The sequence below is a fragment of the Quercus lobata genome, chromosome 11, assembly GCF_001633185.2.
Source record: "Quercus lobata isolate SW786 chromosome 11, ValleyOak3.0 Primary Assembly, whole genome shotgun sequence".
Taxonomy (NCBI): domain Eukaryota; kingdom Viridiplantae; phylum Streptophyta; class Magnoliopsida; order Fagales; family Fagaceae; genus Quercus; species Quercus lobata.
The window spans coordinates 12,937,595-12,961,959 of record NC_044914.1 but is presented as its reverse complement, the minus strand read 5'-3'; the positions used below and the strand labels follow the sequence as shown (position 1 = coordinate 12,961,959).

The following is a 24,365-nucleotide window of genomic DNA, read 5'->3' as shown; positions in this document are numbered from 1 at the left end:
TATACATGGTAAATGCGGGCTAAATGCACCGCCGGGGGAGTTCTGCTTGCTAAATTCTGCATGTGAAAGGCGACCTGGAGATTTGATCCAACGCCTTGCCCATAGCGTCGTTTCCCACACCTTTTAGAAGGGGGCTCTTATGCCTACATTTGTGGTAGTGCTCCTCTTTGTAGGAGAAAGACTCACTGGGTTAGGTCTTTGACCTTCGTCTGTAGCTAGCATCCTCTTCACTGTTAGGGGAGGTGTCCGAGCTGGAGGAGGCTTGCCTTCATTGTGCATGGTGCAGCTTTCTCTTCAGCTGGTCGACTTCTAGTTGCAGTGCTCTGGTATTCTCCTCTTGAGAGAGGTGACCTTTTCCCCGTGACTGGCTTCTTCCGGTCTGGGCACTATGCACACTCCCTCTCGATCTCTTCTCCACTCGAGATTGACAAAAGGATTTCAACGTTGGGATCCTATGGACTCTTCCTGTCGTGGATCTGAACCTACCATGGTTGAATGTTGCGCTCACTAACACCCAAGTATTCTTCCTCACAGATGGCGCTAATTGTAAGGACTTGGTCTGAACTTTTAGCCCAACAAATGTATGGACTTAAGCCCAAAAAGCTCAAAGAAACAAATTTGTAGAGAATGGGTTGGAAAACTGGGCTTTAGTGAATTAAGTAACCGGCCAATAGATTTTGATGACATAAAAAGAAAGATAATAGACGTTCACTAAAGGAAAAAGTCCTTGGCCAAGTGTGAGGAGACTGATTCTTAAATATTATTCTCAAAGCTTTGCTACAAGTTTGGTTCTAGATTTCTCTCCTCCCCTTTAGAAGGAGGGTCTCTCACATTATATAGTCCCCTTTGGGCCATCTTGATCCCACACTTGTTGATCATCTGAGCCCTTACTTGAGTACTTGTCCCATTAGACACCCACTTTGGCTTTCTATGAGTTGTGGTTGCCAAGGTAGCACTGTTCAGGGGTTTTCTCTACATAAATGCGACCAGAAAAGTAGTTGCAGTGCATTCATTGCGGTGGTAGTAGATTTCCCTTAGATATTTTTTGGGGTTTCCTTCTCTCTTGTACGTTTCTGGGGTACGTCCTTGTCACTGAGGCTACCTAGAGGTCACCTTGATCATTAGGATCTATGTTTGACAGATTCTTAGCCAGTCCGAGGAGACACTCCTCCTCAGACCACCTTCCCGTCCATGCTCTGTTCGTAAAGTCTAACTCAAACCATTTTGTACTACTTGCTCGTCTTCGGATTACTTACCTCCTCGGATAGGACCTAAGGCCAAGTATGTGATTTGGGCCCCTAACCCCATAATTAATATTCTAGAAATTAATGACATAATTGCCTTCACAGTCAATGTATATCACTTTGATTCTTAAAATAAATAAAAAAAAGTCATGATAACAGGTGTCTTTAGAGCAACAGTTAACAAATTATTTTAAGAAAGTTTTGACACCACTTTCATGGAAAATATAAAAAATTGTCACAAAAATTAGTTACTTTATCATTTTCCCAAAATTAATTTTAATAATATAGTTCCTAAACCAATGCCTTTAATATTCTAGAGATTAGTGACACAACTGCCTCCACAGTCAATGTATATCACTTTGATTCTTAAAAAAAAAAAAAAAATGTTAATGAGTGTCCTTAGAGTAACAGTTAACAAATTATTTTAAGAAAATTTTGACACCACTTTTATGCATGGAAAATATAAAAACTATCAAAAAAATTAATTGCTTTATCATTTTCCCAAAATTTATTTTCTAATAATAGTTCCTAAATCAATGCCCTTAGGCCACATCCGTTAACTTTTCCCAATGTATGTTATGCATGGATACACTTAAAGATATATAATAAGAAATATAATATAATTCTTATATATATAATTTAAATACTATTGATATTTATTTTTATATTTTGTTTACTCTTTAAAAAATTTTGTATGGATATTATTAGATATAAAATGTAAATTGCCCATGTTTTTTTTTAAAAAAAAAAAATTATTGTGAAGCACTTTTTTTTTTTTTTTTTGCGATTCATTTATTCTAGACTCTTTGGTTTTTGTACTTAATGACCCACTTAGATAAATATTTATGATGTGATCCCACATTTGATTTTAAAATTAAAAAATAAAACTCTTTAATAATAAATAATTTAGGACATATGGCGCAAAATTAGAATTCTAATTTGGAATTCTAATTTGAGTTTCTCTCAGCTTTATCTATTATTATATGAGATGGGTTCAAGTTACACCTAGTGTAACTCTTGTAAAGTTACACATTTTTTACACCATAGTTTCATAAGAGATCTAACGGCTAAAAAAATATCATTAAATGCTATTAGTTTCCACCTCATTCTTAATTAATACTAGCATTTTCTCTCTCTCCTTCTTTATTGTTTTTCACTTGACTAAATAATATATTGCCATTTTTAACAACTTGCAGAGATTTTTCCTTAAAATCTTCCAAAACCTTGAGGTATTTCTCAACAGTTTACAAGGTATTTGAGCACTAGTCAAGATTTCTTAACTCTAGTAATTTGGGGAACCGGTAAAGAGTTTGAACAATTGAACCAACAGATCATATATCATTCATAAACTTTTTCTATGAAAAAAGAAAAAAAGTAAAAAAGCACAATGGAATTAACAATCATGGAATTTATGACTAACTTGATATAAGAAGGTTAACCTAAGTGTCTCGAGCTGAGAGAGATAACGCAAAATCGTGCAATCATTTTTCACCAAATATCAAATATAGCCATAATTTATAGACAGATTAACAAAGTTTGGTATATCCCCTAGAAGGATTTTTGTCTTCTGAAACCTAGAATAATTGAAAGAAACAAGATTTATAGCAAAAATTTGGATATGATTCAGAGAGTTGCAGTTTAATATCTCTAAATGCTTTAGCTTGGGCAAAGGGCTAGAAGTTTTTAAATTCAATAGAGAGGTTGAGCACCCCACATGTAATCTTTCAATGGATGGGCAATTAGATAAAACATAGTTGAGAACTTCCCCACTCAGTTTCACAAAAAAAGAGAGAAAGGTTTGTTAAAGAATCAAGACCATAACCATGAAGAAACTGACTAGTAAAAGTATAGGAATTAGAGTAACGATGCCAAATGGACTTGAAATACAATGAGAGCTTTTTAACCCTTTTTTTTAGTGAAAAGAGTAGCCAAATTGTCGATTTCCGATGTGAATGTCCCATCCATGTCAAACAAAAATTCATCTATAGTATCGCCTTAATGCAATTCCAATATGTGATTCACCAAACTATATTTACTGGAGAAGAGTAATATGAGTGGAAACTGTGAGTCTAAGACTGATGCTTGAATACCTTATAAACTGTTGAGAAATACCTCATGGCTTTGGAAGATTTTAAGGAAAAATCTCTGCAAGCTGTTAAAAATGGCAATATGCTCTTTAATCAAGTGAAAAACAATAAATAAGGAGAGAAAGAAAAGCTAGTATTAATTATGAATGAGGTGGAAACCAATAGCATTTAATGATATCTTTTTAGCCATTAGATCTCTTATGAGTCTACGATGTAAAAAAGGTGTAACTTAATAAGAGTTACACCAGATGTAACTTAAATCCATCTCTTATTATATATATATATATATATATATATAGATTTTCCCAAATTCTCTTTTTTCTCTCTCCAACCTCACCTCTTCGGCTCTTCCACAGCTCCCCTTTTTCACCATAAAATAATTTGGGTTTATGATGAGAATAAGGAACTATAAGTACTAAACCAGTTGGGTTTGGGGTGATGGTTCGGTGCTTAGTTTGAGCTGGGGTTTTTCCAAAAGGGGTGGGTCTGGTCTATCTCAATGGTGGCAGCAAGGGCATGATCCTCATTTAAGTGTATTGATGCTCCTTTGCTCTTTAAAAGTAGATGCAAATTTCAAATATCTTATCATAAATTCATATATATCTTTGAATAGATTTATTTATTTAGGATGTGATTGGTCCCTAACTACAAAATAAAGAACAACGCCAATCATATCTATCAAACTGCAACTTGGAATTTTCTTGATTCCCTATCCATTATTATTTCTCTTCCCACATACCATTTCGGTCTTTAAATTTTGGGATCGTAGTTAATTTTATTTTTACATTTTAATAATGGCTAATTTGATTCTTGTTATTTTCAACTTCCAATCAACTTAGTCTTTACCATTATGTGGGGTGGCACACTTAAAAAAAACTGACATGACTAATAAAATAATATTAAAATTTTCTAATAAATATTTTAGTACCATGTAAGCATTTAAATATTAGAAAATATAACAAAAATAAAAAATAAACACAAAAATTAAAACAATTAGGATTTACTTTTTCTTTTCTTTGATTGAAATATTTTTTGGCAACTAAACATGTGAAAACACAGACAAAAAAAAAAAAAAAAAAAAAAAAATCCAAACCAAAACAATACAAAATGATCTCTTTTCCTTTTAATTAATTTCATCTTTGCTATTCTTTACTATCTGGATGGTATCTGTAAAGTTAGAGTGTTTGGATTGCATCTACATTTTCATGCAGACGCATTTTTGCATTATTTTATTTTATTATTATTTTTTAACCAGTGCCTATTGCATTGTTCATGGGACATGAATAGTGCAAATAGGCAAATGAATAGTATTTTTGGTGTGAACAGTAATCCGAATTTTTTTTTTTTTTTTTTTTTTTTTTTTTAGCTTTCAATTTTCAGCAAAATAAGTGATATCCAAACCATACTTAAAAAAAAAAAAAAAAACAAACAAAAAACAAAAAAGAAGAGAATATCCTCAACTTCCGAACGCTACACAGATTTCCTGCATCCAAATCCATTTACGTCTCTCTCACGGGTTCACTCAAATCTGCGTTCAATATTTATTAATTGAATGTGAATTTTTAACAAATTTATAGTTACATTAGATGTTCTTCTTATATTCTAAATGCTTTCCAAATTCAAGATTATATGAGACAAATATCTATGTCATCAGTCAAATATTTAAATTTCAAGTTTTTATACTTAAATTATGTGTAAAAGATGGGTTTTTAGATAGAATAGTGAATAGCCTTCCCTTGGCACTAAACTTGGTATGCATATTAACAACATGGGTCATTCTAAGATACCCACTTTTTGTTTAGTGAGTACGATACCCACCTAAATCTCACATAGTTGATTTTAATTTTATTAATCTTGACCGTTTATCTAATTTTAATGGAATAAGAATTAGTTACTGGTGAAGCTCATATAAAAGTTTAAGAAAAAAAAAGGAAAAAACACTCTTTTATCTCATGTTCTCTCTATTCACCTCTCTATCTACTTATATCTTTGCAAGTTTTGTGATGGGTTAATCTCTTTGGGCATCCCATGGCATGGCTTTACTTAGTGGTAGAGGGCTTCTCAAAAAGATCAGCATCTCTTTGATATGGTGGAAGGTAAGGAACAAAATAACAAAACTCTAAATCATGCAAATTGTGAAATCTCTAAATTAGCAATGTTTTTTTGTTTCCCCAAAATTTTTGTTAGTTTTTCAAATTATGCAATTTTTATTTATTGCACATTTGATGTATCTCTGTCTTTCTCTCTATTTGATTTAGTTAGTTGAAGATTCATTATGTATTGTGGGTATTATATGAATTTCAACCTCTGTGAATTAAGGAGGGGCCTTTACTAGATTTTGTTAAATTACATCACTCCTTGTCATCAATATCCCTTCAATTAGCTTATTCTATAGATGAATTTTAGCCTTTATACCAATGATTTATTCCTTGATTTTGGTGGATTAGAGTCTGAAGAAAGAATGATATGCAACTGTAAGGAGCTTTTGAAAGATGTACTTAAATGTTGTTTTGCTTTAGATATGGCAAGCTTGATGAGGTAAATAGGGAGAGATGCTAAGATTAAAGAGTATTAAATTTGGAATAATAGAATTGGAAGTAGCTCCTAGCAACTACGCTATCATCCTTGTTTATAGTTTGGCTTTAATTTTTCGGAGTTGTGTTGTTAGTCTTATTGATATTAATTAGGCTAGCAATCTTAGTGTTTATTTATTTATTTATTTTTATTTTTTATAACCTATATATATATATATATATATAGCGTCCATTCCTGATGATAGTTTTTTATCATCAGACCAAGATACCAATCAGTTTTTTGTGTAGGTGGGGATTGAGCCCCAAATTTCTTATACAACTATCAAAGACTTTATACCAGTTGAGCTAATTAGAAATCACAACTAGGAATCTTAGTTAGGTGGCGTTTGAAGGATTGGCTGTGAGCTTTTGCTTTGTTTGTAATGTTTTTGCTCTTTAATATAAGGTCTGAATTATATATATATATATATATATCTATAGTAATTAGAAGTAGGTCTCATGCATTGGATCATGTGGAACAATGTTAATCTGTTATCATGCAATTACTACTTTTTGTTCTAATGATTAGTGTTGATTCCACATCACTACTCTCTCTTTCTATTTGTATGGTCAAATATTTAGTAACAAGGGAGTTGATATCTTTATGGTGCTTGTTGATTTTTAGTTAGCTTGAGGGGTTATAGGGGTTTGCTATTTTTGTTTTCATAAAAGATGGATTTTTAGATTGAATAGTAAATAGCATTCGTTTGGCACTAAACTTGGTATGTATATTAAGAACATATAAAAAATAATTTAGCAGTGAGATTTTTGAAAAATCAATCCAACAAAAAGTTATTAAGTGGTTGTGATGGGCCTTTTTGTGTTATTGGGCTTTGATTTCTCCTACCATATTATGGCTCGTGGGTTTAAGGTAAGAGAGTTGGGGCTGGCCTAAATGAAATACACTTTAGGCCAATTTGTGCATAAGTCAAGTCATCCCAATATAGATGCGTTCTAATAGGAGCATTGAGTGTACTGTGTGCCCATAGTAGGAACAACTGTTACAAATGTTATAGCAAGAATATAGTATGGCAGAACGACTAAAATACTAAGCAAATAACGTTAACATCGAACTAAAGGAAAGTGGCATAATAAAGTCATGGCAGAATAATACAACAATGAAAATAACGCTACAGTAGACAGTTTAATAACTAAACGCTAAACTAATCACCCAACAAGCATAAAAGAAAAACTTGTTTGCCAGAAAAGTAGGCTTAGCTTCTTAGTAGATGTAAGTCCAAGAATGGAACTGATTCCTAATGTGAGTTACCTCAAAGAAGGCTTTTGCTATATAAGTTATGCACTTTGGAAAAATGACCTAAATGGTTTAAGTTTCAATCCTTAACCTCCCAATGAGTGGGTCTGTCAAGAGGGAGAGAAAAAATGTAGTCTATTGATGTATGTATCTATTCCCACCGCTCATGTCTCTTTAATTTTTGTATATCCTTTTCTTTTCTCTCCTTTTTTTTTTGTTCTACCTCTTCTCCTTTTTTGTTCCTTCTATCCTCCTTTAATGTTCACAGCTACCACTTTTCATACTGTCACGCCCCGAACCCAACTATAAAGATAGGCACGTGACAATTGCCGCACGCTTATAAAGTAAGCACTCTATAAGTGTGCAAGGCCTTCTTAGCAACTAAAATTTATCCTCAAAAAAACTAAATCAATTAAATCCAAAATACCTCAACACTTTCTTTATGAATAGATCTCCAATAATTTAATAGGAATAAAATCCAAACCTTACGTACATAATGCCAATTGGCCAATAAATATAAAACTATTAGAAGACCATCCAATTCCAAAATCACTAGGCTTCTTTTCCCGCTCACAACACAATCATCAAAACTCCCAAAACTTGTTATTCTTTATAATCTGAAATTGGAGGGGAAAAAGGGGGGTGAGTTGACAACTCAATAAGTAACCAAAAACCCTAATAAGTTCTATCAAGCAATAGATCTATAAAGTAATAAGATGTAATATGAGCCTTCAAAAGTCATAATATGCTATGGGTTTTCAAAAAAAATAACTAAAGAAATTTCATAGTCTTAAAATAATAAGTTACAAATAGATCACATACTTTAATCTTACAAATATATCATAGATGGTTTAGGAAGTAGTCAGTTTTTCATATATCAAAAGTTATAACTTACAATAGGTTCTAAAAATACATAAGCAGTTTTAAAGACTCAAATTAGTTCAAATACTCAAACGTAATTCATATTCTTAACAATCTTATGACTATGGTCACGCTATATTCCCGTGATTGGGTATCAGAGTACCAATAAATAACCCCCATTGGTTTGGGTATCAGAATACCAATGAATAACCCCCATTGGCTGGGTATCAGAGTACCAATGAATAACCCTCATTGGTTTGGGTATCAGAATACCAATGAATAACCCCCATTGGCTGGGTATCAGGATACCAATGAATAACCCCCATTGGTTTGGGTATCAAAATCAATTCATAGTCAAATTGTCCATAATCATATGTAATAAATCATAGTGTCTAACAAAAATATATCTTATTCAAATACGTATATATAATTATATATTCAATAATCAAATATATTTGTGATATTTCTATATTCTTATTTTAAATCAATATAGCTAACAAATATCAATTAAATAAAATAAATCTTATATTTAGTGCTCATATGTATTTGTGAAAATTCTTTATTCGTTACTTTGAATCAGTATAGCTAAAAACAATTAAATAAAATACATCATATATTCAGTAATCAGATATATTTGTGATAATTCTTTACTTGAAATCAGTAATACATTAGAAATAAAATTGTAATAACTGTAAACAAATTTTAGGAGTTAAATAAAACCAATTAGGATAAGGTTACTTACCTCAATCCAAAGCCTATTAAAAAATCCTTGCAGTTTCCCAAGACCAATCCAATGTAAACCTTTTAGCAAACTAAATAAAGAATTTACTCCAAACAAGTATGTCACTTAGATCCTTGGACCTCAAATCTCAAGGCCACCCAACACCACAGAGACAACAAGGCAAAGATGCTTTACACGTGAAAAGACTAAATCCTTGGAAACCTTCAAATAATTGGTATTGGCTTCATCTTTTATCTATTAATAAGGAACCTTAATGACAAGTCAGTATTGCCCATAGTGGCCAACACACATCTAGTTACGTTGCCCTCAATAAGAATCATGGAATAAAAGTGACGTACTTTTGGTGGTGAAATTTTGCTTAACTGGACATATACTGGTTGGCTTCTTAGATAGGAGAAAAGATGAGGAGGGGGGGGGGTGTGGGCGGCAACTCCTCTGAGAAAATCTTTAGGCGTAAAAAAAAGCAAAATCGTTAGGGTGGCTAGGGTTTACATGATACAATTAGGGTATAAATATTGCTAACTTCAATATTAGAAATTACTAAATTACCCCTAAAAAAATAATCTCCTTTTTATTTTTTATTTTTTATTTTTTTTTGGGGACCGGGTATTACACATACTATCTATCATGGTGCGATTTGCCATTTTTACCCTTCAACTACTTTTGGCTTCTTATGGGTGTCCTTCCAAGATTGCCCACTGGCCTTTCGGCTGCTTAACCACTACTGTAGCTCTGAATGTGTTGGTTGCATCACTCTCAATTCTTAGACAAAATTGCTTGTCTTGTTTCTTACATCTCTCTATGTTTCATTACTCTCATTTGGATAAGGATTAAGTCTCTCCATCACCTACCTCTATAGCATGTATCAAGTGGTCCCAGCCCATAATTACTTCTTTTGGGTGAGATGCCATCCTAGCAAGATATTTTCTCCTCAAAGAAGTTTGAGCGGGAACAAATAGACCCCTTCTTTCTCCCTACTTCCAGACCACACCCTCTAAATATCTTGACTCATGGCTCGCCTCCCATGTATTGGCTGGGTATAAGTAGGTGGTGCCTTGGCCCTTTGTGCATGCTCCATTTTTTCTGAATTTGTTTCTTTCTGGCCTTCACTCCATTTTTGCTGTCTCTGTGTTTTTTGATTCTACTGTATGTTCTAGTTGGTGTTTATCTCTTGTGGCGTGAAGGATGTGTGGGCTTTTGGGCTTATGTTCCCTGCCTTTTATCCCTTCTTTGGACTGGGCGTTGCTTGGGCAAAGGCCCTCATCTTCCAGCCAAGCCCATCTGTGTTAGTGGGCCTTTTGGTTATTGGTCTCACCATATCACTTCATCGTGCCTACAATAGCTTTACCCTCTATTTTACTTTGTGTTACACCATGAACTTGTGGGTTGATGTTCTTGCCGTGCCAACCCATTTCTTTTTCAATCCTTTGCTTAGGGATTCCTAGGCCCACTTTTCACATCTTTACCTCTTTTGGACTTTGTTGGCCAACATTACTGTTGTGCCAGCCCATTTCATTATTTCATCCCTCGGACTTCCTCGGCCCGTTTACTTCCTCTTTACCTCTTTTACTCCCATGAGCTTTTTACTAGATCCTTTGGGCTTCCTTGGCCACATCCTTACCTCTTATTACTTTTCATGCTTATTAGCCTTTAAGCTAACTCAATGAGTTTACTAATTCATTTCCCGGGCTTCCCCGCCCCATTTACTTCCTTTTTATCTTTCTTATTCCCGTGGGCTTACTACTTCATTCATTGGGCTTCCTTGGCCCATTCACTCCTTCTTTACCTCTTTTTATTCTTGTGAGCCTGCTGGCCATCGATCCTGCCATTTCAGCATTCTGGGCTTGTTTCCCTATTCCCTTACTATTTTCCCCTTCTCACTTTCTTTATATTGTTGAGCTTCTTTTGCTATTGGGTCTTTTGTCAAAAGTGGGCATCAACAGTGGTCTAACAGGCCTAACAATATTTAGAGACTATGTTGGCATTGGAGACCAAATTTGTTAGTTTTGAAAAGTTTTGGACTTGGTTGGCATTAATCCAAACCTCAGCCATATGTTAATGGAATTTATCTTAATTCCTACTACAAAATTGACTATTTATATTCTCAATAAATATTTTTTGACAAAATATTCTCAATAAATTATAAACACTAATTTGAGATTTTATTAATTTATTTACAAACTTATAAAACCCATATAAAGTCCGTATAAGTATACTTTTACACATATATACATATTCTCTTTGATCTAAATTACTAGGCCTCTATTTTATTTTGAGATATCCCAAAATGAAGTCCTTTTTGAAGGAGTACCATAAATATATACTCTCTACTCTCACATAATTGTGGGTTTCACTAATTAAATTTATGATGGGACCCACAATTCATGTGAGAGAGGAGAGTACATATTTGTTGTACTCTCAGATTATTCAATAAATTTCCCTCTTTGAAAAGTCAATAAATGAATTTCTAAACATACCATTTACTTTATTCAAAAAGTTAATATCCATCTTTCAATAAATCTTAAATTAAAGAGAGTGATTTTGGAAAATTAAACATATTTATGTAAAAGACAATGTATTAAATGATATTCCATTTAAAAATCAAAAATTTTCAGATTAATATATTTAAGTTTGACCTAGGTGTGTTTGGCTCAATGTAAAATGTTTTCAGAGTGTAAAATAATTTTAGTTGGAAATGTTTTTGGGAAAGGAAAATATTTTTAGGTGTTTGGTTGCGTTCCAAAAAAAATTTTGGAAAATATTTTCATGTGTTTGTTTGTGTTCTTAAAAATGCTCTAGAGAATGCAATTTCTACACAATTTTCACATTTTTCTCAACTTCTAAACAAATATTATAATAAAAATCCTAGTATATAAACCTAAAGAAACAAAAAAACAAAACGAAAATCTCAATTCCATAAACCCAACACTAGATAGTGATAGAGAGAGAAAGAAATTTGAGAGAAAAAATATAGGGTTGAGGTGGCAGGGGCGAGATTGAGAGAGAGAAGCAACGACGATGAGACTAGCGGTGAGATCTAAAGGCCTCGTTGAAGCAGAGGTGGTCCGATCTAGTCACGGTGGTTGTTGTTAGTGGGTGGATGGGCATAGTGGTTTGATCAGTTCGTTTGTAGGTGGGTTAGGGTGGTCTGATCAGTTCATGTGTGGGTCACAGTGAAGCAATGGTGAGCGACGACGGTCCAGTGAGAAGAGGTATGAAGTTGCAATGGAGCAATGGGTAAGCTCTCTCTCTCTCTCTTTCCTTCGGCTAGTAGATGTGTGATGTGAAGAGAGTGGAAAATGATTTAATGATAATTTGGAAGTGTAAAACATATTACATTCCACGTCACCATATTTTTCGGTCAATTGAATTTATTTTCAATTTGACCAAATTTTCATATTTACCCAAACACCATCAAGGATGTAAAACACTTTCCCAAATTTCTTTATAGCTGAATCTGTAAGGTTGAATTTAATCAACCATCTTATTGGCTTTATTCTGTGCCAAATTTGCTTGTATTTCAGCATTTAGTAATCCTGCATTTAGGTGGGTTTTGTTGTAAGGGTAGTGAGTGAGATAGAGTGTCGAATGCTTAAGAGTGTACAAGAAAACAGAAACTCGCGGCTGGATCTCGCGGGTGACTCGTGGCTGCAAGCCACCAGATGCAGCACACGTGCCAAGCATGCCAGAAGGTGAACAGTCATGCTAGCTGGAGCACTACAGGACAACTGGCCATACGGTTATCTCGCGACTCAGTCAAGTCGCGAGGCCAAGTCACGAGCCAGCCTTGTTTTGAAAAACCTGACGTTTCACATTCCTCTCTCACCCTAGTATATATACCCCTTATACCCACAAAGGAATGAGAGCTTCCAGAGAGAATTTTGAGAGAGAAACCCTAGAGTAAAACAAGATTGATTCACCTACAATCTATACATTAGAGTCTCTTCAAATTCCTCAACTCTCTTTCTCTCCATTGTCAAACCCTTGAGAGGCATTTTACCAAAACCTTATTCTCACTATATTCATTACTGTGAGAGAGCTGTTTGGTGTTCTCAGAAGAAGTTAGGAAGGAACCAATCTACATTGGTTGATGCTATGGTCTAGTAGCGGAATTTGGGAAACTAGAAAAGAAAAAGGTTTGGCGCAACCTCGTTGGAGCAAGAAGCTTGGAGGGCTTAGGTGCACTGGGTAGATTAGGCTTGGAGGGTCTATTGCTGTCCATGTATCCCAACTACATTTTCTAGTGGATTGTTTACTGCTTGGAGGGCGGCGAAGAGGTTTTACGCCGAGGGCTTCGGTTTCCTCTTCGATAACACATCGCGTGTTGTCTTTGTGTTTGCATCTTCCTTCCCTTTTATCTTTGCCTTTTATTATCTGTTGTGGGTTGTGATTTTAATTTGGCTTAGATAGTTTTTCCAATTTTATATTATAGCTTTTGTTCATTTTCCGCACACTAGTTGTTTGACATAAAACTTGAATTGGTTAATTTGTAAATTGGGGGTCTAAACGTTCAAGGGTGTTTTACACTATTTGAACTTTCAGAATCAAACACAGCCTTAGTTAAAAGTTGAGTCAAAACTTAAGTTTGGACTTAACTCAGCTAGTTTAAAGCCTAGGTAACTTAGGCTTCCCCTTGTCCTAATTTTTTAAAAAGGTTTTAAGGCCTCCATTAAAGAAACAAAAGGTGTTGTGAGAGTGCCTTTTTCCGTAACACTTAGGCCGAAGGATCCCGGGCCTAATAGTTTTAGTTTGGTGGACCGGGTTTTGATTCACCACAGCTAACAGGCTGTTTAAGAATCAAGTGGTGCATAGGGCATGCTTCCTACAATACATATAAACTAACAAAACAAGGATATTTTGTATTGAACGACAAATCAAAACAACAAAGTAAATGCAGAGAACAAAATAATAAAAGCACGAAGCAATGTTTTAGGGATCCTTAAATCAGTGGAAAGTATTTCATTGAATTTTGTTTTTATTATGATTACAGTATGCTCACTAAGACGTGATATAAGGTTTAAGCAAGCTCAAAAATTACAGTCTTGAATGGTTATTCTAACCTTCAAGACTTGCAAAGTTTGATTCTTTTCTGAATTTGAGTATGTGCTATAGTGGCTTTTCTAGGATACTAGGAAGTAGTGTTACTAATTTTCCCTGAGTTTCTCTTCTTTACAGAATTTTATCAATAGTTCTTTCACTCCCAAAATTCTCTGCCTTCTTCGCAATCCTTCCCCCCTTTTTATAGTGATATTCTGAAGTCCCAGGGGAACCATTGGTTCCCCTGTTTTGTCCTCTGGTCAACAGGGCATGTATTGTGCCCATCGCTCAGCAGGTTCCGTTTCCCTGTTCTTCATCCTTTCTTTCCTTTAGTTTTGATTTCTTTGAAAGTCCATGATTGATTACCTATTTCAGAACATGCTGAGGTCACGCCTTTCTCGATCCCACTTTTGGCAGCTCTTTTTCTTTATCTTTTTTCTCAAACGGGTAGAATCCCATTCTATCGGTTTGAAAGTCTTACGCTGCTATTCCCTTTTTTACACTTCTTCATTCTGGTTCCCCGAGGCGCTTTCCACTTGCGCCATGAGAGGTTGCTGATTCTTTCCTCTTTTCTTGTTGGGTCGTTTGGCGCTTAAGAGGGACGTGGCTTCTTCTCTATTTCTTGTGTTTCTTTTTTTGTCCTTTCCTTTCGAATTGTCTTAATCTTTTTTTTTCACTGTGCTTACACGCCTAGGAGGATCCAAGCCTTTTGGTGGTCTCTGAGGATCCCGGCTCAGCTTTCTTCTTCAATACTCGGATATGGGCTTCTTTTCCTTTTCTTTCTTCTTTTCTCATAAGCTTCTGGGCTTCCTTTTTTCCTTCTTGATGCTTCTTTTGGCTTTAAGCCTCTTGGGCCTGCCATTTCTTCTCTTTTGTGGCCCTCTTGCACTTATTTCATTGGGCTTGGGTACTGTGTTTTTTTTTTTTTTTTAGACCTCAACATTTAGCCCCTCGAGCTCGTGGGTTGCCTGAAGCCCACGCGTGAGTAATTCAGGGTTTCTTAGATTTTGTAGGATCTTCTTTTAATTACTCCTGGATTCCCTTCTTTCTCACTCAGGATCCAGGCCTTTCCTGCTGTTTTTTGGTTATCTTAGTTTTTTTTCTATGTGTCGTGTTCCCTCATTTTACAATTTCCTTTTTGCAAGGGACGTGGTAGTTGAGCATTTGGAGTAAAATTTCCTTTACCCACCTTTTTCGTTCCCCATAACTTCCATGAATAACTGCTAATTAATCTCTTCTTCAAAATTAAATTTTTTTGCAATTGGCGTGTCTTTCCATACACTGTCTTCTCCAACTGCTCTTTGCGCTTTTATTGCGGCCGTTTCACATTATCTCTTTGCTTCCCTGAGTCTTTCATTCTTAGGTCTCTTTTCTCTTTTATCAGACAGTCTGTTATTCCCATCTTCCCTTTTCCATTCTTCCAATCCCCTTTTCTTCTCATTATTCCCATTGTTTCAATGGCTTCTTCTTCTTCCCGAAAAAGAAGAGAGTGCACCCCAAGCCCTTTTGAGGGCGAAGGTTCTTCTGGTTCTACTCCGAGTGAATCTCACGAAGTCACTGAGCGTCTGGCTTTTCCTTTATGGGACCCCTGGTACTCGCCCAGTCTATTTTTTCCTCAGGTGTCTCATGGCGAGACTCCTCCATCCCCTCATGCTTGGATGTTTTTTGGTCAGGCGGGTTTTGCTGGTTCCGCCTAGGTTCTAGACCCTAGAGAGATTTTTGACCTTCAGATTAGGCAAGGACTTCGAGAGGCGGTGCCTATCTTTTTTGATTTTGTTCTGGGGAAAATTCAAGGTTGGCCCATCTAGGTAGATAAGGAACTATATGATGGGGAGTTCGTGGGTCGCCTGGAGTGCACTAGTATCCTAAAGGCGGTGGCGATTTCCAGAAATCTCGAGGGTTTCAGAGACGCCAAGGGGCTCAAGCATCTGGTACGCCGTTGGTGCCCTTCTCTTCATACTTTTTTCTTTTCTGTTGGTAAGTTGACAATTACCCTGGAAGGTGTGGTTAATAACTTTCTTCTCCCGGTCTTTGGTGATGAGAGTCCTTTTGTTATTAGCCTTTCTGAAGAGGATCTTGTGGTGGAAGATAAGCTGTTTAGCCATTTTGGTGGTCGCACTGCCTCTCCCGGCGGCAAGTCGGCCAGAATGGGGAGATGGGTCATGACCCTTTCCCGTGAGAAGAACAAAGAAGTTAGGTGGGCTAGTTTCCTAGCATTCTGGCTTAGCAAATTTCTATTCAGTGAGTTCCTTGGGTACGGGATTAAGTCTTCCTTCTTCCCATTAGCAATTAAGTTGGCTCAAGGCACTCAATACCCTTTAGCCCCTCTGTTTTTGGGCCATGTTTATTCTCAATTGAATCAGCTTCATGGAGATGAGGCCGGGGGTGATTCTTGTTATGTGATTACTTCGTCCCTTTATTGTGCTATTCTTTAGATTTTCATGTGGGACTGTTTTTTAGCCACTTTGGCTAAGTGTAGGAATTTGAAGTTTGTGAAGAATAAATTCCAAGGATCCCCCGATATAGTGAAGGATCTTTGTGGTAATTTGACTGATACTTTCCCCATTATCTTTCATTGGATTAGTTTGAATGGTGGTGGCCTCAACCTTGTTGAGTTATTTGATCAAGCAGGAAATTTACGTTGGAGATCTCCTCGTGAGTTTGGTCCTGGCTTTTCCTGCGACTCTGTGTTGTCTTCCTTTTTAACTTCTACAAGTAATACTTTTGATCTGCGTCGTGGTGATGAGGGCAGTTTGGCTTATGTTGCTTGTATTAGCGCTTCTTGACTTCCTGTGCCTTCTTTGGGTGGCCCAAGATATACCTATTATTCAGCACACCAGGTGCTCTGGCAGTTCGGTTTTGACCAGGACATTTCCCCAAATTTTAAGGATATAGTGCCGTCTCTCCCTTCTTTGGATCCTTTCTTGAGGTTGCAGGCCTTCTCCTATTGGTCATGGGGGAGCCCCCAGTTTGCAATGCCTAACTCTCAGAAAGGAGTTTTTGCTTCTAATAGTTATATTGGCTACTAGAGAAGAATACAGAAGTCTTTTGTTGATTATGTTGGCTCTGGTATAGTTAGGGAAACCCCTAATCTTAGTATTTCCTCTACTCCAACATCCAATAGACGCTTATCCCTGCCCACTACTGGGATTGTTTCCGCTGCCGTAAGTAGTAAGATGAGGCTTGCAGAGTGGCATGCCTCCAGGGGAGGTTGGGTGACATATGCACAAGATTTTCCTGGAACTTGGTTAGGTTGCGGTCTTATTATTGGCACTTCCTCCGGGGTACCTATTAAGAAAGGTGCAATGGAGACAATAGGTGTTCCTATCCTTGCAGGTAAAGGCAAGGAGGTTAGGTCGGAAAAGATGAAAACAGTTGATGTTGAGGAAAGTATAGAAGGCGTGAAGGCTGGTCCCGAGGCGAAAAGGAGAAAGACTGGGAAATCTCAAACACATTTGGTATCCCAAGAAAACAAGGAAGTTGGGCAACCTTTGGCTTCAAGGACCCGGAAGAAGACCAAGGTAGAGTCTTCTTTTTCCTAGGTTCCTGTGACTTCTTCAGTTCATGGTCCTTTAGGATTCTCTGATTTTGTATCCCAGCCCCCCTTAAGACCTTCTGGGCATACTCGTGGTAAGCAAAAGACCTCCAAAAAATCTATAGAGAGAGAGAGAGAAGGGCAAGACCTCTTTTCTTCTTCTCTCTTTTTCATTTGTTAATATTGTTGCAGTCACTTCCTCTCTTTTTTTTAGCTAATGAGCGATTGTTTCCTTTGCAGTCCAAACACAAGTCGGACTTCAAGAAGGGCAGAAGTCAGTCGTCCGATGATGATGTGTTATGGATTTCCCTTGTTCATGACTCTTCGTTTGCTCTGGTACTGTGTTGCTTGTATCACCATGTTGTCTTCACTCATTACTGTTTGCCTTTCCCCTTCTTTCTTTTTTTAGGTGGAGGTGTCCCCTCCTATGGCTAGTAGAGTTCTAGAGGAAGAAATGGTTACAGTCCTTTCTATTGCATTTCCTGTTATGGAGGAGGAGCCCCCTAGTGGTGGTATGGCTGAGGAGACTGAGTAATCGATGTAGGGTGTCCAAACTACTCAAGATCCCGAAGCTTCCAAGATCCTTGCACCTCAAAGTCCTCAGTTTAAGCGAACTCCCAGTCCCATCAGAACCGTGTTTCCTTAGACATTGTCAAGTAAAGAGACTTTGGGAGGCACACCTTTATCCAAACAAATAGGTGAATCGTATTTCCATTTAGAATAGTGTTTCATCTCTATTTCTTTTTTGTTCCCCTTTTTTCTCCCCTTCCCCCCCTTTTTTTTTGAATTTCTTCTTTCCTTTCTCCTTTTAGGTCAAGCCAGTGTGAGGTCTGTTCCCAGTGTTGCCTCCTCCTTAGCATTAGAAAATTCAGAAGGTGAGTGTAGATTGTTCCCATTGTGTTTCCTTTTTCTTCCTTTCTTTCCCTACACCCTTTTCTTTTTCTTCTTCCATGGCGAAGCCCCTGGCATCTCTTCCTTCCTTTAGCCATTTTGCCATAGTTTCCTCACCCTTTCTTCAACTTGCTTTATGTCCTTTCCCAGAATCTTTGAAGAAATCAGAGGAGCAGGAGGAAGAGGCTCCGCCTCAAGAAGCTGTTATTGGTTCACTCTCCCTTTTTTTTTTTTTTTTTTTTTTTGCGAGTGTTGATATAGGCGTTAGAGATTCTGAGCTTGTTATTCCTGAGGGAGTGTTGATATAGGCGTTAGAGATTCTGAGCTTGTTATTCCTGAGGGAGTTGTGAGATATATTCAGATTGTCGATCTTCATACAAAACAAAGGCTGCAAGTTTTCCAGTTTCTGCAGGCGGGGACATAGTGACAGGAGATGTTCCAGGAGTGGTTGCCTCAGATCTTGATTCAAGGCTTTCCTCCTTCTTAACTCATTTTGATCTTATGGAGTTCAACAGCCTTCCTGCCAGCCACTTCTACTTTTTTGGGTCTTCTTATGGCAGCTTCCTGCACTTCTCCATGCCTGTTGAAGGTCTGCTGCTGCTAGAAAGTTTGCTCAAGAGTCATGGAGATTTCACTAGTGGTTTTAGGGGAGGTGTTTTTCTGGATAATATTTTGATGGAATTGCTATGTGCCGTGCTGGTTTCGTTGAGAGATTCTTCTGTGGGCTCCATATCTGAAGAAAAGCTTTTGGAATGGAGAGGGGTGGTCCTAGACCTTCTAGAGGCCAAGTTCAATCTGTCCTTTTTACTTGATCATTTACGCCTATTGGCCCGCATGCTGTTTCAGAGGCAAACCTTTAGGAGCATAGATGCTGAGATTGCTGTTGCTGAGAAAACTTTGGCCCGTGCTCACAAAGCTTTGCAAGATTTGAAGGTCAAAAGGTAGAGAATTCTTTCTTCTTCAACTGTGCTTGTCATTCCTCCAGATGGCTCCCTGTTGGCTGGCCTCATTTCTTACCTTTTTCTTCTCCCTTTTTAGATCCGTATAAACAATTTGGGGTTGTATAAGTTTCTATTTTTTTTTTTTGAACACTGCTCTCTCCTTTTTTTTTTTTTTTTTTTAGCTCTGTGTTTGTGTTTCAAGATTGCTCCTAATTTTTTTTCAATAGCATGTGGATTTGTTTTTCTCTTTGGTACATTGCCCTTTTTTTTTTTGATACATGGCTTTTCTCTTTTCTTTCTTGAGTCCTGGACCATGGTTCCTACAAGCTTTATTGTAGGTCCTGGACCAGGTACCCGGTGGTTACTTTGTTGTGCAGGTATTGAACTAGGTACACTGGATATCTTTTCCCCCTTTTTTTTTTGCATATATATTTTTAAGATACAGTCCCAATTCATGAACTTAACAAGTCCCCCTTTTGTCAAGTGCTAGGCTAGGTATCTTGGGCACTTTACTTTTTCTTGTGATCCTAGACCTATGCGCTTGAAACTGTTTGTGGGGTATTTGGAATCAACTGTGAGGTGGATCCTGGGTCATGTGTAAAAGGGTATTATATATACCTTTTTTTTTTTTTTTTTTTTGACCTAGATATCCTCTCTTAATTCTGTCCAAACCTGGACTTTGCAATACTTAAAACTCAAAGATTGAAGAAAAGAGGAACTTCATTAAAATATGGTCATCATTTAAGGAACATAGAAAAATCATTTAATATAGTATAGACCACAGAGTATCAATTTACCACAGGTTCCTAAACAAAATCATTTAGCCAAAAATTCATGACAAAAGCTAAGAAAACAATAAAAGAAACAAAAAAAAAAAAAAAAAAAACACTTAGTGGTTGTGAAGCTAGTAAAAGGATCCTAGCATGCTGAGATCCCCTCTTCCTTATGCATAGTATTGTTTCAGCCATTTCCCGTTAATGGATTCTGTCAGGATTGTGCCATCTTCTTTTGTAAGGTGGTAATACCCACTTTCATGAGCTGTCTTGATAATGTAGGGTCCTTCCCATTTTGGGGTGAATTTGGAGGGCCTCAGTAGGTTCCTCACATGTTCCGCCATCCTTAGAACCAATTGCCCTTCAGTGAAAGTCCTTGGGCATACTGCTTGGGCATATGCTCTAGTCATTCTTTGCTGGTACCTCTGGCTTCTTTTCTTGGCCAGTTCTCTTTCTTCTTCTACCCCTTCCAGATCTGCCAATCTCCTTTCATTGTTTGCGTCCTCATTTTCTTCTTGGCTTTCTTCAAGGACCACTCTTGGAGTAGGAATAACTAATTCCATAGGGCTGATAGCTTCCGTTCCATAGACTAGGGAAAATGGCGAGAATCCCGTGGCTATCTTTACAGAGCTCCTACATGCCCAGAGTACATCTGCTAAATGATCACTCCATTTCCCTCCATATTCATGCTTCATCTTTTTAAGGATCTTCAGCATCACCCTATTGGTGGCCTCAGCTTGACCGTTTCCTTGTGGGTAGTATGGGGTAGACCTCCCATATTTGATGTGATATGCCTTAGTTAACCCCTTCATGTCTTTGTTTATGAATGGGGTCCCGTTGTCACTGATCAATCTTCTGGGGATCCCGAACCTCCCCAAGTGTGAAAAGGCCATGGTGTCGTCATATCCTGTAAAACATTTGGGTTAGTGTGAATCGCATCTCCTAGGATTTGGCAGGCGTGGCAAGTTTTGACTAGCTCCTCAGAGTCCCTTTTCATCATTGGCCAGTAATATCCCAACAATAATAATTTCTTATAGAGCCTTCTTTTTCCTGTGTGACTCCTACAATCACCGGAATGAACCTCCCTGACTACTTCTCTAGCTTCCTTTGGCCCTAGGCATTTCAGGGGATCCCCACTGTATTCCTTTTTGAATAAGATACCGTTCTGCAAGAAATACCTGTCTACAAGCTTCTTGAGCTGGTGGGCTAGTGTCATGTCAGTTGGTAGGATCCCTTGAGCCAAATATTCTATGAAGGGAACTCGCCAATCTTCTGTAACAAACACAACATAGCTTTCTTCCTTATCTATCGCCAGTCGACACTCCTGACATTTTTCCTGTATAGTTGTTGCCTCTTTATTCATATTTGGCCAGTAATATCCCATGCGTTGCATTCTTCTATATAGGCTGATCTTTTCTGTAATTCCACAAGCTTGGGCATGTAATTCTTCTAGCTTTAGCTTTCCTTCCTTCTTGTTGATACACCTGGACAAGATTCCCCTGGCAACCTTCTATATAATTCCCCTTCTATCTGAGTGTAATCTTTTAGTTCTTTGATGTTCCCTCCGGGTCCTGCCTTTTTCATCTTTTCTTTGACTTCGCTCCTCCAATCCCATTGTTTGGACTCTCCAGGGTACATCCCTTAGAGGATCCTCACAATAGAATGTTCCTGCCTTCCTATTTTTACCAACGTGTCACTTCCTTTGAATGGTATTTGGGCTCCCAGAGTGGCGAGTACGTCAGCAAACCTGTTTTCACTTCTTTGAGTGTACTCTATGCTAAAGATCTAGAATTCCAGCTCCAGCCTTTGTGCCCAAGTTCTGTAGGCAACTAAACTTTGTTCCCATAACGCAAAGTCACCTTTCACTTGGGAAACTATAAGATTGGAGTCTTCTAACACTCTTATATGCTTTACTCCTATATTGAGTGCTATAGTCAACCCAGTTAAGCATGCCTCATATTTAGTTGCATTATTAGAACACGAGAAACCAAGTTTGAAAGATAAGGGTATGGTGTCCCCATTCTCACAGCTTAATACAATTCCTACCCCATTTGAAGTTTTTGTAGCTGACTTGTAGAATTTCATGGTTCATTTCTTTCCTGGGATCTCTGTTACTGCCACCTCACCAGGGATTTCTTCACTCAGTGGACTTTCCTCCTTTCCTGGGAACTGAGCCAGTAGATCCGCTATGGCTTGGCTTTTGACAGCTTTGGGAGTTCTGATGCCTATGTCATATTGAGAGAGTAAGACTAGCCATTGTGCTATTCTTCCCGTGAGAAGGGGCTGGTGTAGGAGTGCCTTTATGGGGTGGGACTTAGTCACCAAAAGGATTTGGTGAGCTGAGAAGTACCTTTTCAACCTCTGGGATGAGTAGATGATTACTAAGTAGGCTTTCTCTATTCTGGGGTACCTGGTCTCGGTGTCCTTGAGTGTCCTGCTTACGTAATAAACAGGTTGCTCATTCCCCTGGTCATCTTCTTGTGCTAGCAAAACTCCTATTGCCTGGGAATTTGATGCTAAGTATAATAACAGAGGTCGCCCACGTACTGGTGTCTGGAAGGTGGGCAAATGATTCATGATGTACTGAATTCTTTGGAAAGCCTCCTATTGTTTCGTTCCCCAGGTAAACTCAATTCCCTTTTTCAACAGTTTGGATAAACCTGTCGTAACTGAAGCTAACCCAGACACAAATCTCCTAATATAGGAGACCCTTCCTAGGAAGCTTTTGAGCTCTCTCACAGTAGTCATTCTTTTTATTGTGGCGATGGCTGTGGCCTTGGCTAGATCTACAATTATGCCTTTGTGATGTACCAGAAACCCAAGGAACTTTCCAGCAAACACCCCAAAGGCACATTTCATGGGGTTCATGTGTAGTTTGTACTTCTTGCATCTTTCAAAAACTTGCTCAAGTACTCGGAAGTGTCCTACTCTAGTCTTTGATTTGACCATAATGTCATCTACATAATCTTCCATCTTCTCATGTATCATGTCATGAAAAATAGCTATCATGGTTTGCTGGTACGTAGCTCCGCATTTTTAAGGCTAAAGGGCATTACAGTGTAGTAAAAGTTCCCAATTAGAGTTCTGAATGCCGTTTTCTCTGCATCTTTGGCAGTCATGCGGATTTGGTTATACCCACTGTATCCATCCATAAATGAGAACATTGAGCTTCCTACAGCTGAATCTACAAGGAGGTTGATATTGGGCAGGGGGAACTCATCTTTTAGGCACACCTTGTTCAAGTTGCGAAAATCCACACAGCAACGGATCTGACCATTTTTCTTCTTTACAGGTACAATGTTGGAAAGCCATTTTGGGTGTTGGATGGGTTTGATAAAACCAACTGTTAGCAGCTTTTTGACTTCTTGAATTATCTGAGCTTCTACCTTGGTGTGAAAGATCCTAGCCGGCTGAACTATTGGCCTCATTCATAGGTCCACATTAAGAGAATGAATTAGCAATCCTGGGTCTAAACCGGGCATTTCATCATAGGTCCATGTGAACACATCTCTGTATTTTTGGAGTAAGGCTACCAATTGTTCCCTTTCTTGTGCCATCAGCTGACTGCCAATAAAGACAGGCTTTTAGGATCCCGGCTCGGTTCCCAAATTTATTTCCTTTAATTCTTCCTCAGGCCGAATTTGGGCTTCCTTGACTGGTTCTTCTGGGATTTCTTCTTGGGCCATCATGTAACATGGCGGTTTGGGACCTTTTTGTATGATGCATTTAGATCCCACGCACCTTCACAAATGATAAATTAACCTCCCTCCGGGTTCTCGCACCACCACACATTCCCGGGATCTTGAAGAGCTAAGCTCCCTTTTTTGCCTTTTTCTTTCTAGAAGGTTTCTCGGGTCACAGGTGCCCTTTCCTCCTCATTCTTCTTCTTCTAGGATAGGTGCCCTTGGAGTACCTGGGGTGGGGCTCTCATCATTTGGCTCTAACTCATCATAAAACATTGTTCTGCAAAATTTACTTCTCCCTGGCTAAAAGGGTTACGGTTGGCAGAGATTCTCACGGGCCTCCCATTCAGTCTCCTTTTAATGCATTGATGGAATGTAGATGGAATAAGGCAGTGTTTATGGAGCCATGGGCGTCCCAACAACACATGGTAAGATAATTCTGCATTAATCACATGAAACCTTGTCAGGGCTACTATCAGCCCTACCCTTAAGGCTAGCTCTACGTACCCTTCTATTGATTCCACCGACCCCCCAAATCTTGTTATCTCCATGGGAGCCCCCAGGATCCTTTTGTCAACCAAGCCCACAGCTTTCAGGGTACTCAAGGCTATGAGATTGAGTGATGCCCCTGTGTCCACCAGTACTCTTCTGATTTAGACACCGTTTATGGTGGCCATTAGATAAAGGGGCCTACGGTGGTTCGGGTGCTCAATCTCCATGTCCTCGTCGGTGAAGGTTATTGC

The 24,365-nt window shown here is 37.9% G+C and overlaps 1 protein-coding gene across 1 annotated transcript; it reads right to left on the bottom strand.

The window, feature by feature from the left end:
• Positions 1-20,786: 20,786 nt before the first annotated feature.
• LOC115966414 lies at positions 20,787-21,323 on the bottom strand. The gene has a single exon (XM_031085652.1). It carries the CDS (start codon positions 21,321-21,323, stop codon positions 20,787-20,789), a length of 537 nt encoding a protein of 178 aa, XP_030941512.1.
• Between the last annotated feature and the right edge of the window lie 3,042 nt (positions 21,324-24,365).

Coding starts and splice junctions, on each gene's coding strand:
- LOC115966414 (XM_031085652.1), bottom strand. CDS start 21,323: ATGGGATATTACTGGCCAAATATGAATAAAGAGGCAACAACTATACAG.